Raw genomic sequence first — 18,585 nt, 5'->3', positions numbered from 1 at the left:
GAATGGGCATCATAGCATGGCTAGCACTGCTCCCTGTTCAGTAGGGTTGTGTCTTGCAGCAAAGCATTGGGTAGAGAAATATCATCAGTTAGGTTATCTCATTCTGTATTCTTATCAAACATTATTTCTCAGAAACATAGGAAAATGTTACTTTTTCCTGTCAAGACTTTGTGCCCTAACAATGCATGCACTGTAAGGTAAAGTGTAACAGTGGAGCAGTCTTCCACCAGCTGTTGCTGGCTTCAGCCCAGCTATTACAAAGACACTATGCTAAAAACATGGAAGAAGAAAGATCTGCTATTGCCTTCTTACATATTAGACAAACAAATACCGTGGGTCCATGTGCAAATCACATTGTGTCGGAAATAGATTAATCATCACATGCAGTATCTGTTAAATGATACTGTTTCCTGCCTTCATCATATCTGTGATACTTCCCTAGAGATGGAAACACAACCACATGTAGCTCTCCTTTTCAAATAAATTCCAGAGATCTCCCATGGTTCAAAAATCTAGAGAACCTGTTTTATTTTCAAGAAATTACAAAATACAACTTGGGCAGAACTATCAAAACGTCCTTAATGCAGATTAGATTAGAAAGGCTTAGCTTGGCTACTCAGTTCAGCCTCCAGATCAAAGATGTCTTAAACTTAGAGCTATAGCTTTACGTCAAGAAGTTTCTCCCAAAACACATGCAGAGAGATGCCTGCTACAGTGTGCAAGCGTGTCAATAGTCTGAGTCCCTTGCTTTGAAGTAGTGATCGTTTCACTGCCATTTCTCTAAGATTAAATCCATTTAAAACAAAACAAAAAGCTCAATAACAGCAAAAAGCTCAAACCGAACTGAACCAAACCAAACTAAAAAACAAACAAGCCAAAACAAAACAAAGGATGAAATGGAGACTCATACACATATCCAGGAAGTTAACCGTTATATATTAAACATTATATTTTGTAATACGTTGGTTTTTTTTTTTTTTTTTTCTCTTTTATATTTATGCAATTCTGTCTTATATTTTTAGAAGGAGCCAGGTGTGCCTGGTTTCCAATTCTCCTTTCTCTCCTTCCTTCTCTTCAGGAAGGGCTGAGATTTGAAGGGGATAGGGGAGGTTTGTGAAGTTTCTACTGCTTTCAGTAGGAAACAAAGCCAAACTAACAGCAACCCTAAAAGCTGAAGCAGCCCCTTAAATTTTAACTACTTTCCCCTCAAACCCACTTATAGGGTCAGCCACATGAGGGAAAATTAAAAAACAACCCATGGAATATGCCACACACATCTCCATAGGAGTTGTGCTGACTTTCAGAGCGAAAAGGCAGCTTTCCTCAGCAAGCATGAAGATGTTCATTCTGCAGTTTCTGTTATTAGTATGCTAACATATCATCAAGCTACTTTTATGATCTTCTTCCACTCATCCTGTGTGGCATGAGGCTTTGCAACTATAGTGTGATCAGCTTTTTTCAACAGTCTGTTTAACTGTGACTAGGCAAGTCCGTGGGCTGGCAACATTTCATTTCTTACACAACTGAGGGATAGAAAACCCCACATAGTATTAAGCAATGAATGCATGTTTGCAAGGAAGAGAACCATTTCTTCAGTTACTGGAAATAATTTTTTAAGTGCCTCTATTCACAGTGTGACTTAAAACTAGTTAAAGGGTCTCAGGCTGGTATTTCAATAATTCTCAGTTTCTTCCTTGCAGGAACAGGCTGCAGAGAAGGTCTGCAATTACATTTTCCTCATGCTTTTGCTTTCTTTCCCTTTGCCTCAAATCAGACTAAAGATTCGAGTATAAGCATTGCATATCTACTAATGAAATCATCAAGACCTCTCAGAAGTGCCAGAATAGATTTTATTTTTTCTTGCAGTAGAGAATCATTTTAGAACATATGAAACTAATTTTTTCCTGGGGTTTATAGGAAAAAATAGAGTAAGTCTATCTCAATATGCAACACGTTTGATTTACTGTGGCAACAAATATTAGGAGGGCTTTTTTTAGGCATTGTTTAATCTCCTTTCATCAACTCAGAGATCAGTCCAGCAGCTTTTAAACTAAACTTCCACAATGCAAGAAACTACTCAGAGATGCTGATTCAATGTACAACACTCTGCACTTTCATATTTTCTTATGAAATCTTTTATTCCATGTGTAGACATACGTATGTGTAAAAAAGAAACCAACAAAAAATATAGGTACACATTTCTATCAAAAGCATTGCTGAGTGCTAAGAATATGCAGACAAAATGAAATACATATTTAATTCCTCATTGATTCGTGCCCACATGCTGACCCTCGGAGGTTTAGGGTGTTTCTCTACAGATGCACAGTTCCATTGACTTGAATGGCAATACCTATGGCGTAAATGACTTTGTCTTCTTGAGTCGCACCAACGCTACTGGTAATGGTGCCAGCTCAACACCCTCATTTCTCCCACTTCAAGTTTGAACATGGGGTTGTTGGAGAGGTCCTCAGGCAAGCATAATACTGATATCATCAGGACATCACTGATTTTTAAAATACCTTCTAGTTTAGAAGATTGGCATTCCTCACTCTTCCATGTTATCACAAACAGGTGCTTCAGCAAAAGAGACTTTCAGTTCCTGAGAAGAGCTCTTTATTTGTGTAAAAAAGCCCATCTGGCTAAGAAGCATTTCCCACTAGGATATTGTCATGGAAAGCATGGAAGTTGAATTTATTTTGCCGTTTTGTTATATAAATATAAACAGTACAAAATGCGTGGGTGTTTTTTCACATATAAAATAAGTGTTCAAAAGATCAGAAGAAAAAAGTTTCATTGTGATTGGTGCAGGGAGATGGCTATGCACATCTCCTGAGGAAAACGCCCAAATACAAAATATTTGAAATGTTTAAATATATTTATTAAAATAGGTACAAATAGGATCAGCAGTTTAAAAAAAAAATCAGTAACTTCTGAAAAAAAATGTCCTGCATTAATTCAAAGGATAGCAATAGATCACAGTGTATCAGGAAGCCACCTAGAAATATAATACTTGGAAAACCTCCAGAAGTAGGAGCTATAATCACTCACCAGACCTCATGAATACGTGTTTCACTGACGACTTTCAATGGTTTCCAGGGCTGCAATTTTTCTATTACCTCCTCATATTCTAAATCTAGTTTGGCCAGACTCCCTTTACACAAAAGGAAAGATTACTCTCAAGTTTGAAAAGAGGACTGAAATGACATTAAAATGTTGTTTTCTTTCTTCTTTGGGCGTTTGGAAGAAATATGTCTTTCTTCCCAGGTGGAGATTTCCTAATAGGGGGAGAAAAGTCATAGGTTTTGTACAGTAAAATTGCGTGTTAATAAATGTAATCCTTCGTACTATTAAAAATAGACATAAAAAAAATCCATGTTAATTCTTATTAAAAAACCAGAAGTCTATTGACAGGATAATCCTTCCACTAAAATTGTTTCTGTGTATGTGCCAGCACAGGAAACCCTAAAATGCCTTCTCGATTCCCCAGCAGTTGTCTTCTTGTGTGTGCTGCTGCAGAAGGCCACTGCATGCCTCTCTTCTGGCTGAAGTGTTTATTGGCAGAAGAATGTATTAGAAGCATAAAAGCATGGCAGTTTTGAAATTGAGAGTGCAGACAGTGGCTCAAGTTAAAAGTCGGTGAGATGCCTCAATGTTGCAGTGCTTCTAGCCACCTTGAAGATGTTGTAGATACTCAAAATCGAGAAAAGCAATCACTTGCACATAAATGGAGCAAAATGTGCATACTATCATTTAAGGTGCAGTTACTTCTGTTAAGATTCAGGTGGAAATCGAGTTGAAATAGAAACTAGTTCTGTGTCCTGCTCCTGCTACCGGGCTTTGTATTTTCTCAAATGAACAGAGTGAAAATCTCTTCAAGTATTTGCATTGAGCAGGCTCCAAACTAGTTAAAAATGAAACCTGATTCTGTGGTGTAGTGTGTCTCCCCAGGCGGTAAGGCTGCACCACCTGCAGAATCACTTAGACAAATAATAATAAAGTTACTTCTTGAAATTTCTCATCTTCCCTAGGCTGAGTTATCAGCCCCTCATTCATTCCTCGTTGCTGCTTGTCTGAAACAAGTCTCGCTGCAGAGATCTTCTTGCACCTCTAGTTACAGCAACAGAGTACATTTCAATTAAAAACAGATTAAAAATAGTTTTATCGACATTTCTAGGAGGCCACAAATAGAAGAGCCTTCAGCACGTTTAGTTAAAAAACGATGAACAAATTCAACTGCAAAATAGTCCCCCATTTCTAGGGGTTGTCATTCGAAAAAGGTCACTGGAATGAGTGCCTGATTTTGAAGACATTCAGGTCAGTCTGTGATAGCTTTAGTGGGACAGTCATCTTCTGCAGCAGGATAAGCAGCAGCAGAGGATTGTTCTGAGGGGGTGTTTTCTTCTGTACTCCAAAGCTTTTTTCACTTGCTCTTTAGCTTCTCCTACATAGTCCTCGACATTTTGCATATTTATCTCAATGACATCAAAGGTGTCTGCCTGTTCCTCCACTAGTAGGGCCACCTGCAGAAAGAGCTCATGAACTTCCTTGATGCGACCTTCTAACTTCACAAGCTCCTTATGACGTGTCTCAATCTCATTCAAGGCTGAGCGAGCCCCCTTAACTTCTGACAAGAGATTCTCAGAGAAAACATCCCACTTGCCTTGCTCAATCATCTCCTCAATCTGGTTGCCAGAAACATCTTTGCCCATGATCTCTAGCTGCCGCTGAATTCGAATCTTGCAGTTCTCTCGTTGGTTCATCTCTGCTGCATTGTATTCAAACATGGCGCCCTGAAATGAGTGCATTAGGTCGACGTAGTGGTTCTTTGCTACCCTGGCAATAACAGACATAGCCCCATATTTTGTTACTGCATCTTCACAGAAATCTCTCATTATGTGAAGTTTCCTGTGGATACTTTCTCCACGGGCCTTAATGTCTCTGGCAATACAATTAGTATCTCGTTTGATGCTACTAAGACGGCGCATGGAAGTAAGAAAGCGGTTGTTTTGCTTTCTGAGCCGCTTCACATCCTCTTTTAGATAGTCATTTTCTGTCCGGATGTTCTGTATGTCGTTGTGGAGAATTTCCAATGCATAATCAGTCTCATAAAGCAGAACATCATGGGGTGAATTTTCATCATCCTCACTTTCAGTAAACTGTTGGTTGTGCAACCTGGCTAATTCATGCAGCTCGTTTAGCCGGTCCTTCATCCTGCCTGTAAATAGAGGAAGAGAAGGAAAGAAGTTTAAAGTAAATAAAATATTGGTTTACAAGTGTTGAAAGTTCATAACTAATAACTACATCATAGAATACTTTGAGCTGGAAAGGACCAGTGAGGATGACAGATAACATAACTACATGAAAGGTAACCCAAAATATCGATTTTTAATTTGTTCATTGTATGTTTTACACTGATGGATCTCAGATACAAAACACTGGTGCTAGAGCCCTCTTCTGGAAACTACAACACTTAGAATCCAAAAAAGTTCAAGAGATAAGACAACAAATCCTGAAGACAAATCCAAAGTTCGATTAGACAGTCGTCCCCCACCACAAATGCTAGTCTTTCACTTGGAGAGAAAACCAAACTCTTGGGCAAATGATAGAAAGCCTTCAGCTATCAATACGTGTAGATGTGTTATTAACTGAATGCTTCCCACCGCTGCTCATTAAAGAACTCTTCTCTAGATCTTGACCCTTCATTATATCAACTGCCCCAAATGTCACAGGGCCTCTGTCATTCTAAGCTTGCTTTTCCTGAGGAAACACTAGGATGCCTCTCAGAGCCAGAAATGGCATTTACTGGTACCATTGGGAAAGAAAAGTTTCGAGAAATGGTGCGGAAAGTATCAAGGTAGGATAAATAAATAAATAAATAAATAAATAAAGCAAAGGCACATTTAGGGCCTCCAGATGCAACCACTGACCATAGCGTACCAAGCATCAGACAAAACAACACACTGCTAGCAGCGTTTTGTAAATAAAACCATCCACCCAACCCTTATTTTTTGTATGATGGAAACATCCTACTGGACGAATAAAGTAACACCAGTGTTACAGATCAGTATCTGTTTTCTATGTGTTTGCTTCACATGTACTTAACTACAAATTTCATTAAAAAAACATAGAATGAGTAATCTGCAGAGACCAGTTACATGGTAACAAAGCATAAGTCTCACTTAAGTATGTTTAAGCTGGAAACTTCCCATCACAAAAGCTGTATCTCTCATGACCCATTTAAATTAGTAAGAAAGAGAACCATGTTAAGAATTAGCACCAAACAGGACATCTCTTGATCTCTGTGTCTGCAGGGTTCATTTTTGTTTTTCCAGGAATTAAAGTATATTCACAGCATTTACAAACATGCTACTGCCATGAACAACACATCCCTTCATTGAATCAGCAGTTATTCCCAGGTTAAGAAAAGTCACATGTCTACATGCCCAGGAGAATAGGCCTAGATCTAATGTGAATTAAAACTGCAAGTTTATAATCAGTTTCACGGGATTGTTCAATGTGTTAAAGATGTTAGGGAGGAGATGGGAAAGACTGCCATCACTGGTACAGCCCCCTGGGCTCATATAGTTCATTGTGGGGTATATGCTGGTCTTGAGAAGCATCCAGATTAGGATCACATTTACATTGAAGCAAACAAGTGAATTTCAACTTAAACCATTTCTTTTACAAGCAATGTAAATCAATAAAGTCCATTAATATCCTGACAGAATAGCCTTCATTCAGGAATCTACACATGTAAGATAATTGAATTTAAAACATAAGCTACATAGGTTCAACTCACATTGCTCATCTGACTGCATTCATGACTCTTACTCGCTTCCCTAAAGCTGACAATCCTACTTCTAGCCTCATCCTTGAACTGTCATGTGCTGTATTCAGCAATTTATTCTTTTTGTGTTTAGCATCTACATTTGGAAACAGCACACAATGTTTTTTTATGACTTTAAAATGACTGTCCACAGCAGCAAGGTGCCATTCGTGTAAACTAACTCATATGTGTGCAGGACTATGTTGTCTTTGTGCTTACTATTCCCTGAACTGGAGAAAAACTATATTTCATCAGCCTTCCACAGAGAGCAGACTGACAGCTGGCTCAATAATAATTACAGTTTATTGTTTGTGCTTGAAAAACACAAACAGAAAAACACACTAAGAGCTGCCATATAATAAACTCATGATTTTGTAGGAATAGGTCTACCCTTCCTTTTCTCTACCCTGAAAAGTATAAATTGCAACTTGTCTTTCTCACCCGCAACTATGTAAGGGTGATGGATTAAAAAAAAATAGGAAGAAATGGAGAAGGAAATACATGGTAATTCACAACAAGAAGATACTAATGCTGTAGTCAGTTCATGTGTATACTAATTCTGCAGCATCTCTATAAAAATAATGCTTTTTTTTTTAATACAGCATGAAAGGTTAAAAAGTCAAGCATTAAAAGAAAAGGAGCTGCCAAGTGTGGCCTCAGACTATGGTGTTGCCTACACACAGGAAGATCATGCAATTAAACACTGGCCTATGTGCTTTCACTTCCACCAAGTCTCTGCCTACAGTCTGTGTGTGCTGAATAAAACTTGTACAACATAAAGGGATAATCTCATTTACTATGTTACTGCTGTAAATTTCCTTAGGGATTTCTCCTGTGAAATCTCTGGAAAGCTCCATAAGCTCATAACAGTCTTTTGGGGGAGGCAGACCTAGGAGCCCCATCCACAGACACAGGTTTCAGTCCAGAGTGATTAAGGACAACATTATCACTTTTGATGAGTTATGATGCCCGCTTGAGACACCTGAAGCACAGTTTTTCATACCTGGTGCATTCAGAAGTCAGCTCCTTCTGACTTTGGTCACTGCTGCAACCCTTGGGGACTTCACTGAGTAAGATGGTAAAGTAACAAGCTGGACATCAGTGAACGAACACATGGATCGAGGCCACGTGTGAGAAGCTTGTCTCCAATGATACATACAGCATCACCCACAACTTCCGTGACCAGTAGATCCAGTAGAATCCAATTCTAAATGTGAATAGAAGAATCAAATTATAGTTGCACTGAGAATATTTAACCTGGAGTTTCCCAGTTTCTACGTGCTTAGCTCCAAAAGCTACATTACTTGAAACTACATACCAAAGCTTACATTCAAGGTAGTCAACATTAGGATTTTTTAACTCTGCACTGAGGACCTGTACCCATCAGGGTAATGGCTCCTAACCAAAGGATGCCATCTCTTCAAGCCTGACTTCAGAGTCCTGCAAAATCAGGGACTTTTGGACATCTTTTTATTCTCCCCAAGTCCTGTTGTTTTCTCTGTGTTTCTGAAGTTCACCACCTAGCCAGCTTCCCACTTCACATTTTCAAGGTGCTTTTCCTTATCTGCATACATTTCCTGGACAGGATGAAGGACAAAAAAATATTACTTTCTGCCTGTACTTCAGCATCATATTAGGCCACAAGCACCACAAATTGCAGAGGACACAATTCAACAGCTATTCAGCTTTGTGCCATAGCATGCTCAATTACTCTGTGGGTAAGCATTTGCAATATTTACCCAAAAAGATCTGTGAGATTCACAAAAATGTTTAGATTTCAACTTTCTTGAGCACCTTTACCTCAAGAAACACAGTAAATTTATCTGGGACACTTGCAAACTGCTGCTTTGAGAAACTCATAATTTGGCAAACGTTTAGGAGTTTTACATAAGAAAAACAGCAGGCTCAAATGCAATGCCACCACAGAGGTCTTTCCCCACTTCAAATTCCCATTTCAAACATAGGGGAACCAGAGCTTCCCAAGAGAGGACAGTAACTTCCCACCATTCCTTGGATAGTGTCAGGGACAAAACTGACACTAAAGAGCTGAAACAAATGCACAAACAAGCATGGGAAAGGAGGGGGGAACAGATATCTGAAGAATTTCAGTTTAACAGATCAGTGTTTAGAAAGGTTGACCTCCTTTATCAGATGCTGTTGTTACTCAGGAAAGTTTACATCTGCTTACACGTTGATAGCATTGCTTGTCATTAAAACAGCAATGTATTAATATATAGTGCATTACTAGTTGTTAAGGATAATAATAATAAGGATAATATATATAAGGATAACACTAATTCTTTAAAATGAGCAACAATCTCTCTTTTCATATAGGGCCTCGCGCAGCAGTGTAACTTGAGCTCCCAGGCTAGAAAGCAGCTCTGCAGAGGACATTGGTGTCGGCGGACATCGAGTTGAACATGAGTAAGCAATGCGCCCTTGTGGCAATGGAGGCCAACAGCATCCTGGGCTGGAGAAGCAAGAGTGGTGGAGGGAAGTGACCCCTTCCATCTGACACCTGAGAGTCAATATCTGGAGTGCTGTGTGGGTGTCGGGGCTCCCCAGCACAAGAGACATGGACACACTGGGGTGAGCCCAGGGGAGGACACCAAGGTGGTCAGAGGTGCTGAAGCACTTGATGTATGAGGAGAGGCTGAGACAGTTGTGAATGTTCAGCCTGGAAAACAGGAAGCTTAAGGGAGATCTTGTTGCACCAACTGTGCAATGCAAGGGAAGACCCTTCATGGAGATGTACAGCAACAGCACAAGAGGCAACAGACCCAAGTGAGAACAAGGGAAAAGCCAACCACATAGTAGGGAAAAAAAAGGAGAGAAAAAAAACCCTCCCAAACTTTCAGAAACACTAGAAAGTTGCCAGGAGAAGTTTTGGAATCTGCATCCTTGAAGATACTCAAAACTCCACTGGACCCTCGGCAATCTGAACTACCTGTGAGTGTTTTGAGGGGAGCTGGATTATGCAATGTCCAGAAGTCCAGTCCAAATTGTTCTAGTACTCAGCTTTAGGTCGAAAGTTGGCAAATTTGATCATGAGTGCTAAATATTTAGGACTTATTTATTTAACACAGGTTTATTTAAGATACAGCTAACACATTAGAATATCAAAACACCAACTGCTCTGTATTCTGGAATAACAGCCCCAAGAGTATAAATACCTTATTTCTAAAAGTGTGTGTTTTAATAGATTAGCTGCTAGTTTGATTTTCTTCTAAAATACTGTGCATATTCAAACTGGAACATATCCTTCCATGTTTGTATTTTTGAGCTAGCTAAATCTATCCCTGTAAAAACCGGGTTCCTTCTGCAGTCCATCATGGTGCGTACACCCAAACACACACTCTCACACACAGGAAATACAGGCTAGGTAATGACTGTAGAGGTTACAACTTTAAAGCCAGACACGCACCAAGTACATACAGTCAGCTGAGGATGTGTTCAGTACTCTTCATGTTGGCATGCTACTTCTTGGTATTAATTACCATAATGACTAGCTTTCCATGATGCATGAGAAAGACATGAGCTGTCCTGTTGCAGTAAGACTGCAGCCCATACAACTGTGTGCGACATGTGATTTCAGATGGAAAAGGAAAATCTGGCTCTGAAAATCTGTACCTGTGCATACACATAAAACCCCTTTCTGTTAGCCCAACACACATACCAATAGGAGTCCTGCAGAACATACCTGCATTGCTGTGGTAATGAAATAACATAAAGATGAAAAGTTATTTCTATAGAAACAAAAGAGTTGCACACCTTTATTTCAGCTTTAACATTTGTATATTTCATCCACACCTCAGTTTGGGGACAAATGGTGAAATAACGCTGCAGTTTCAGCACATCATCCGAATTTCATCATTGGGAAGGAAGCCAGTTTATTTCTTTCCTATTTACAGCACTCATAAAAGGCTGCTCCTAGTTAACACTAGCTTGTGGATCACCAGGAGTCTAGTCAGTAATCATTCTGATCCTTGAGTAGGGCTTTACAAGATGAAGCTTTCACTTCAGTTGAAGTGGCCTATCTGAGGAACAACAGATATTCCAAAAGAAGCCAGTTAAAAATAATTTATCATCACAGCAATTCTCTCGCTCAGAAGGAAGAAGTCCTTTTGTGCTCTACTACAAACCCACATGGCTCATCCTATCTCTGAATGACATGAGCTCTTGGTTGAATAACACACAATAAACGTGACCCAAGAAACAAGTGATGAACAACTGGGGAATAACCAGCTCCTAAGCAGAATTACTTCATTGCCAAGTGTGCGTCAGCACATTCCAGTAACTTCCCATACTGCCTGCAGAGGATGCAGTATTGATGGAAATCCACTCAGATGGACTAGCTAAGTTGAACACACTCCATTACAAAGAAATAGTGTGCTGCTGTGGCAGCAAAAATTCAAGTAATATATAGGTAAAAGAAGTGTTAAATGCAGCTGAAACTGTTAATTTAAGAGTTGTAATCTCAGATTTAATCATAATTTTCTAGTATCTTTCTGTTTTGGAAACAATGGTCTTAGACCAGATTTAATAATTTTGCCTGCTATGTGTTGTCCAGTAATAGATTTGATAACATTAATTAACTTGGAAAACAGACTATTTTTTACAATAGGTTTTCCTCTTTCCACAAGAGCTTCTAATTGGCTTACAGCAGAATTCTAGTCATCTTTTCAGACTAAATTCCCTGATTTCCCAATCATGCCCATCATTGGTGGAACAGCAGGCTTGAATTTCTCAAATTTCGTTTTTCTTTCTTTTCATCTATAGGAGCTTAAGGAAACACCAAAAATCATAATCTAATTATTAGGACAGATTCCCTTTTGGAGCTGTTGTAAGATCATATCTGTATATAAACTCCAATATTAAGAACTATGACAGAGATCAGCATTTCAAAGTCTTTTTGCGGCTGCACTGAAAGGAACTTATCGGAGTTTTTGGGATTGGGCAGTGTTTAAAAATAGACAAAATATATTCAGGACTGAAAATACATCAGTTAACACAAGGCACCAGTTACAAAGCTACAGAAATACAGCAAGAAGCTGCAAATGTATTTGAAGACTAACAGACACTACCCACTTCATGTTGCTGTCAAAGACTGCATAGAGCAGGATACCTCTTCTATACTTTCAGTTACCCTAGTGAGAAATGTATGCAGTTGTAAATGTCTCATGGCAGGTTTCTTTTTCCAAAAGCTTACATGAAGTGTCCACTTCTCTATTTGTGCCAGAAAAAGTTATTTATTCTTTGCAGGCTATTTCTGCAGTTGCCAGAATCTCCACATCTCCAGTGGTTCCTTTCCTACTTTAAAGGCTAGGAAAGGCCTAGAGGGAAAAAAATAGCATTCAAATAGTTTGTTGCCTCTAACTTAAAGTAATGAGGTAATAATTGCTTGAATATTGATAGCTTTGAAGGTTCTTCTTTGACTTCACTCAGTTTCTTTACCAGTACTCAATCTCTTCCACATAAAGTAATTCTCAATTTTTGTATGACAGCATATTGCAAATTCAAGGATCTAGGGTGCATCTTGTACTTCCCAGATGTATTCAATGTGATTAACCATCTTGGTGCTTTCCATAGACTGGTCATCAGGTTTTGCAGACATCAGTATCAAAACTAGACTGTACTAGGGCAGCAGACAAAAAAAGTTTCTCCACCTTCACTAGATGGCCCACTGAAAAGTGTTAAGTCTTCAGTTGCGCTGTTTGAACCCTTCCCAAAACTGGGAACTCTCTCCAGCAGTCATCATGCTTCTGTGTACAAATGGAAGTTAAGGACAGGAAAGGCTAATGCACACCCCAAATTTAGCCACTTCCTTTTCGTAAGGATGCTAAAACCAGAATATATAGCTATATATTCTGTTATGTTATATATATAATATAAAGTTAGCAACTGCAGACATTGAAAACCGGCTAAATCCTTGAAATCCTTGAGACCTGTGATCTGACTCCGATCAGTTTTAATGTGCACAGCTTGCCAAAAACCAGAACACCATTACAAAAAAGTATCTGAACATGCACGGGATTGTATTTTACTCAGAGGGGGAGAAAACCAATCCCACATCACTCTTCGTTCAGTGTTTTCCAGTACGCGCAGTGTGCTTTAGGCTGAGTACTGCAGCATGCCCATCCTTCCTGCCATAGGGAACACTAAGGTCATCAGGTAAAAATGATCTGGAGGCTAGGGGAGCAAAAAATGTACCTCCATGGGCTTGGCAAATGGTTAAGAGAGAGCCATGCCACTAACATAAACAGTGAGACAGCCATCCATGTATTTCTTGGCAATTACTACAGCTTGGGATCATTACAAGTCACTGCACAAGGAAATCACACGATACACTCACAGGCAGTGCTGTCACTACAGTGCTGTGAGTACATACATTATCTATCTAATTAATTACCTCAGCTTCCCTGAAATACATTGGCTCAGTGAAATAGTTATGTACATACCACATTTATGTAACTACTATTGCTACCACGCAGTGGTATTTATAAGTGATTAAGACATTATGCTGGCATCCAAGTAGAAATATGAGGCTGCATGTGATCATCAGTCAGAAGCAACACATTCTACAGACATTTTTAAATCAGCACAACAGCATTACCTTTTAAAATACACATATATTTAAAGCTTGTAAGGCAGTGTTAATATCTGACATTAAATGCTCTTTAAAAAATCCCTTTAACGTTAAATACAGGGTGTTTTATTGGTATTTGTTCATGTGGGCCAGTACACATGAGGCTCAGTTCTGGATCCTACTGCAAAATCTACACAACTGTAACTGGACCAAAATAGTTTCAGTCAGGAAATAACCCCACAGCCACACATACATACCCACAGCTCAGCCCCAAGACATGTCAGGCGCTGGCAGGCTTTATGGCAATTACTTGACATATTTTGCAGCTCATGGGTGTTTACAGGCCTGTTCAAGGTACCAGACAAGTAGAGACAATATATAGATTAGGGACACACCAGCCAGTGGTACTCAGAGAATGTGTTCCTGACTGGGCATATACAAAACTCAAGCAAGCTTTATTCTTGCTTTCAAAAATAAGTGATTTGACGCTAACCCATATATGGCACAGAGGGAAGGTGTAGCAGGAAAAGCTGTAGAGTTCAGCACTGTCTGGGCTTCTGTAAATGTTTTCCAGGAATAATCTTGGCAATTAACATGTTAACTATCATAGCTGATAAACCAAAAGCTGCACACGTGATAAGCCTTCTGAAGTCAAGAGATGTGACATATTTCCCTCTTGACAAACTGCAGAAATATGGTCTAGATGAGAAGTGCTGAACACTGTGTATGATAGGCCAGATGTGAGATACCAAGATACTCAAACACAATCAGCAGAAGCTATCAAAACAGATGTAGAAACTGCAGAACCACATTGCTTCCCTCACACAGAGTTCCCCCACTCCCCAAGAAGGGGTTACCAAAAGACAGCCCTAGGCAGGAGCAGTGCTGCTGCTTGCTGGGAATAATGCTTCTCACTGGAGATGGCTCATATGGAGAGCAAGTTTTGGGGGCAGCCCAAAGTGCAAGTGTAACCAGAAATGGCTTCTCTGCAAAACTGGAAACAAGTGGTAACCCTGCATTTGGTGCTGAGATGAGCTTATTTGCTCAAATTAACACTGCCTCAGTAATTTCTGCACCAGGCGCTGTCATCCCTGCACTACAGGGATGACCAAAGAGTCAAAGCAAATAAGGGGGACAAGTAAAAGATACTGGAAAATGTATCTGTTCCAGCACCTTCATGTTTGACACAGCAGTTGTCTTCTCACTGTCAGAACTGCTTTTGAATATGCCAGAATTGTGATGGGTTTCTGTCACACTCAGAGGTTATCCATATTTCCATTAGCGACTTGGAGAGTGGAATCAAACATAAGCCTTTACAGTCTCCAGGTGATAGTGGACTGGAAGGGAGCAGAAGAGAGCATTTGCTGTCAGAGGGGAGGATAAATTTTATTGGCAAGTAAGAAAAATACCAACAAAAAAGTAAAAGGATATTCAATAGAGACGAGCCTGGTACAGTTCATTTAGAAGAAATTATTCACATAGATTTACATAGTAGGGAACACCTAGTTCCTGGTAGCAGGAAAGCATTGGTGGGGTTATAGCTGACTGCAAGCCAAAAACCAAGTTCACAATATAATGCCACTGTAAAAAATGAAATGTCTTATATTAGAGATGGCATGGGAAGGACTGGTTTTACTGTGCATGGCATAGGTATGCCCTTAGTTGGAATACTGCATCCTGTACCCATTATCACACTGGGAAAGTCGGAGCATACTGGGCATTGTCTCCAAATGGTTCAGAAAATACAGCCCTGGAGGAAGGGGAGTTGGACGAATTACATTCATTTCATGCAGCAGACCAGGGAGAGAGACACAGCACTCCGATGTATAAAAGATTTATAAAAAGAGAAATTATTAGTTTGTTCTCTGTGTTGGCACTGGAAACATGAAGTAATCCATTTGTTTCACACAAGATCTATGTTGAGCTAGCTGCTCCTAGTCTCACTGTGTCCAGCACGTGTATGTGTGAGCACAGGCAAGCACAGGCCCACTGCCTATGCTGGGGAGCAATGCAGATGACTCTTTTCACCCAGCAGATTATCTTCCCTCTCTATTAATATTATCTGCATCAAAACAGCTACCATTTTTCCTTTTGGAGCAGACCTTGGTTACTGTTATAATGGAAGGTGTCAGGCATGAAGCCTAACCCCACAGCACCCAAAATCTCCATGACTGTGATATAATACGCAGTTGTGTGTTCCACAGCATCATGTTTATCTGCATTGCCCAGATGATAGTTATCACATTATCCCCATTTTAATGTCTCAAGAGAACTTATGCACCATGCTTCATGAAGATCTCTTATGAGAACAGAGGTTAACTTGCAGTTTTAGTTTCAGCCAAAACACCAGATACATCTGCCGTATGACCTATTGTGCAATTTCAGTTTCAGAGCAGTGGTCATACAAGGCAGGCAATTTAAAAACCAAGACGAGAAAAAGGCAATCAGAAGTGTTGGGCATCTAAACCATCCTTTCTTAAGGATGATCTTTAGTCTGTTTGCCTGTTAAACCTTTGAATAATAAAACAAAAAGCTATGGTCATCTTGTAGTCTCACCACTTCAATATAAAAAAAAAAAAAAATCATTTAAATAGCAAGTAACACCACTGGTAAGAAAGCAGCACCCTTCAAATTGCATTCTTCTCTTACAAAGTCATATATTGCCATTTTGACACCTGACAGCTTAAAAAAATGGTTCCTAAAATACCATCTAAAGAACAGGAACAAGAAGTGTGAATGTCCGTTTTAGGCCAGTGATACTCTTCTAGTCATTTCCTTTCCTGGTATCACACAGTTACATACAGTTATCTCAGACATACACAAGTACGAATTCTTCTTGGCAGGAAAGGAAATGAATATCAGTTAATAGGAAGCAATCAAAGAACAGCTACTTTTACACCCACTCGCAGATCTGGCCATTATGATGCCCAAGAAGGGGTAAAAGCTATTATATTTTGCATATAAACCCGAATTCCTTCAAAATCTGCTCTGGAGCTATTCATAACCACATATGAGCACTATTAATGAAATGTTAATACTCGCTAAGCCAGACAAATGAGGCAGATAGAAATGTAAATGCCTGTTGGGACTAGATGAGGAGACTGATAATTGAAGGTGCCCCTGGCTTTCCCCCATTCTGCAAAACTCCAGCTATCCCTTTCGCCTCTTTTGAGGGACCAGAGCTGCCCGACAACAGCCCAGGTGCCTCTGGACCCAAAAGCCCGAGCCCCATCCTCTGCCGCCGGGCTTCAGACTTCCCCTCTCGACTCATACGGGGCAGTTTCCTTTACTCTTACGCAAAACCGAGGTGCAAGGTGCTCCGAAAGCCTCGCGGCACTTCCCGCCTCGCCGGCTGCTTTGGGCCGGCTGACGAGCACTAGCCGCGCACCGGGACTCGCCCCGACAGCAGGGGAACGGATGGGCTGACCATCACTGGCGGAGCCCATCCCGGAGCTGCCCTCCTTCCGTCCCGCAGCCGCTGAGGGTGGGTCGGCGCCCGCGAACTCCAGGTGATGCTGAGCGGCGCTCGGGGGCACGTCAGGGCTCCCGTCGCGGGAGACAACACCGGCGTGCCCGGGCTGAGGGAGTACAGCACGACCCTGAAGAAAGCACCGTCTCGCCCTCCCCGGCCCCGCAGGTACTTACCCCGGGCAGTGCAGTGCAGTGCAGTGCAGGGCAGGGCAGCGCAGCCCGGCAGACCCGTCCCGGCTCCCCGCGCTACTCCTGGGACTCGCTGCAGCTCAGCGCCCGCGCCGTCGAGGCAAGCACTAGTCCCCGCGCAAAGTCCCGCCCCCACCGGTCGGCTCGCCCTCCTATTGGCTGCGACAGGAGGGGTTATTTGCATAGCGGCGCCCCGCCCCGGCCGTCGAGGAGGATGGAGGGGCTGTACACCGTGTACCCTTCCTCCTTCTCTTCCTCCCCTGTCCCGTCGGGTGGCGCTCCGCTCACGCCACTTCCTACCGGGGCGTGGGGGGGGAAAGTCCGCCCCGTGTGTGCTGGGAAGCGTGAGTGCGACGTGGTTGCCCCGTTTCTTTGCCGCCGTCCCCATGGACGCCCCTGCCTTGTCTTGCCCCGCCTGGCTGCCAGGGGATGAGGGGACGGTTTGGGGATGCAGTGAGGCACGGGGCGGGCAAGGAGCTAAACCCGAGGGGGAGTACAAGAGGAGAGGGCAAGGGCCAGCCACGGCCCTCAGCGGGGCAGGGGCACATCCTGTCCCGTCCTCTCCTCCCGTCGTCCTGGTCCCCGGTCCGGTCCAGCGCCCCCAGCTGTTTGATGCAGCAACGTCTGTCCAGTCCTGCTGGCTTCAGACGTGCGTGCATGAAATAGGACGTTAAAGGACGTTCTGGGAGCGTAGTTCAAACAGATAGCTGCGGTTCACTGTGGGCAAGAGGTGTGCTCTTTGCACAGTACTTCAGGTAGGGGTCAAATTTAGCCCATATTTGGGTGATAGCTTTGACCATTGCTGGAAAAAAAACGCCTTACCCATCACAAACAAAATAAAACAAAAATTTAAGCAATAGTAAATACTTGTGTTAACAGTCAGTTAAAAATATACCTAGGGAGTGGCTCTTTCTCCTTGAAAAATCCAAGACTACCGCGGGGTTCTTCCATGTGGAGTCTTTGCGGGGATTTTTCTCTTACACCTTGATGCTGATGCTGAATTTAAAACTACTTGAAAGCATTGAATGATGGGTGGGGTTTGTCTTCGCTTCCAAGCTGCTGCTTTGTGAGACCAGCTGTGGCATCTGCAGGTGGCCTCCTCTTTGCCAGTGAAGCACAGAAAGAAAATGGTCCTTTGGTGGTGGTAATGCAAGTGGGGCTGAAAATAAAGCTGCATGTTAATGTCACTTCGCAGGTAATCAAAGGTATAGGCTGCTTTGTATGGCATGGAACAATAATCACAAATTAACCTGCTGTTGTTGCAGCACAGGCAGAACTGTGGGTGCATCAATTAATATGTGTGACTATCCAGTAAAGAGCAAAGTGCTTGTCTAGGAACATCTGGTATCGTCCCTGTAATTTGTGAGGAGGGTACAGAAGACCGCATTGATGAGCAGCAAGTCTTCTCTGCTTCAGGAGAGACTTTGGGTACAGTTTCATAGAATCATAGAACAGCTTCGGTTGGAAGGCACCTTCAAAGCTCGTCTAGTCCAACACCCCTGCAATGAGCAAT

General features: G+C 41.6%; 1 protein-coding gene across 2 annotated transcripts; it reads right to left on the bottom strand.

The window, feature by feature from the left end:
* Positions 1–2,197: 2,197 nt before the first annotated feature.
* STX11 (syntaxin 11) lies at positions 2,198–17,165 on the bottom strand. Of its 2 annotated transcripts, XM_080615654.1 has the most exons (3): positions 17,058–17,139; positions 7,830–8,033; positions 2,198–5,215 (listed from the first exon to the last, which is right to left on the bottom strand). In XM_080615654.1, exon 3 carries the CDS (start codon positions 5,208–5,210, stop codon positions 4,344–4,346), a length of 867 nt encoding a protein of 288 aa, XP_080471780.1. In that variant the 5' UTR covers positions 5,211–5,215; positions 7,830–8,033; positions 17,058–17,139; the 3' UTR covers positions 2,198–4,343. The 2 variants fall into 2 exon arrangements, with proteins under 2 accessions (XP_080471780.1, XP_080471781.1); XM_080615655.1 differs by lacking the exon at positions 7,830–8,033 and having other exon boundaries at positions 17,058–17,165.
* Between the last annotated feature and the right edge of the window lie 1,420 nt (positions 17,166–18,585).

Source organism: Psittacula echo (assembly GCF_963264785.1).
Source record: "Psittacula echo genome assembly, chromosome: 4".
Lineage (NCBI taxonomy): Eukaryota > Metazoa > Chordata > Aves > Psittaciformes > Psittacidae > Psittacula > Psittacula echo.
Note: the sequence above shows the minus strand (reverse complement) of the source record. Positions and strands in the feature narration are given on the sequence as shown.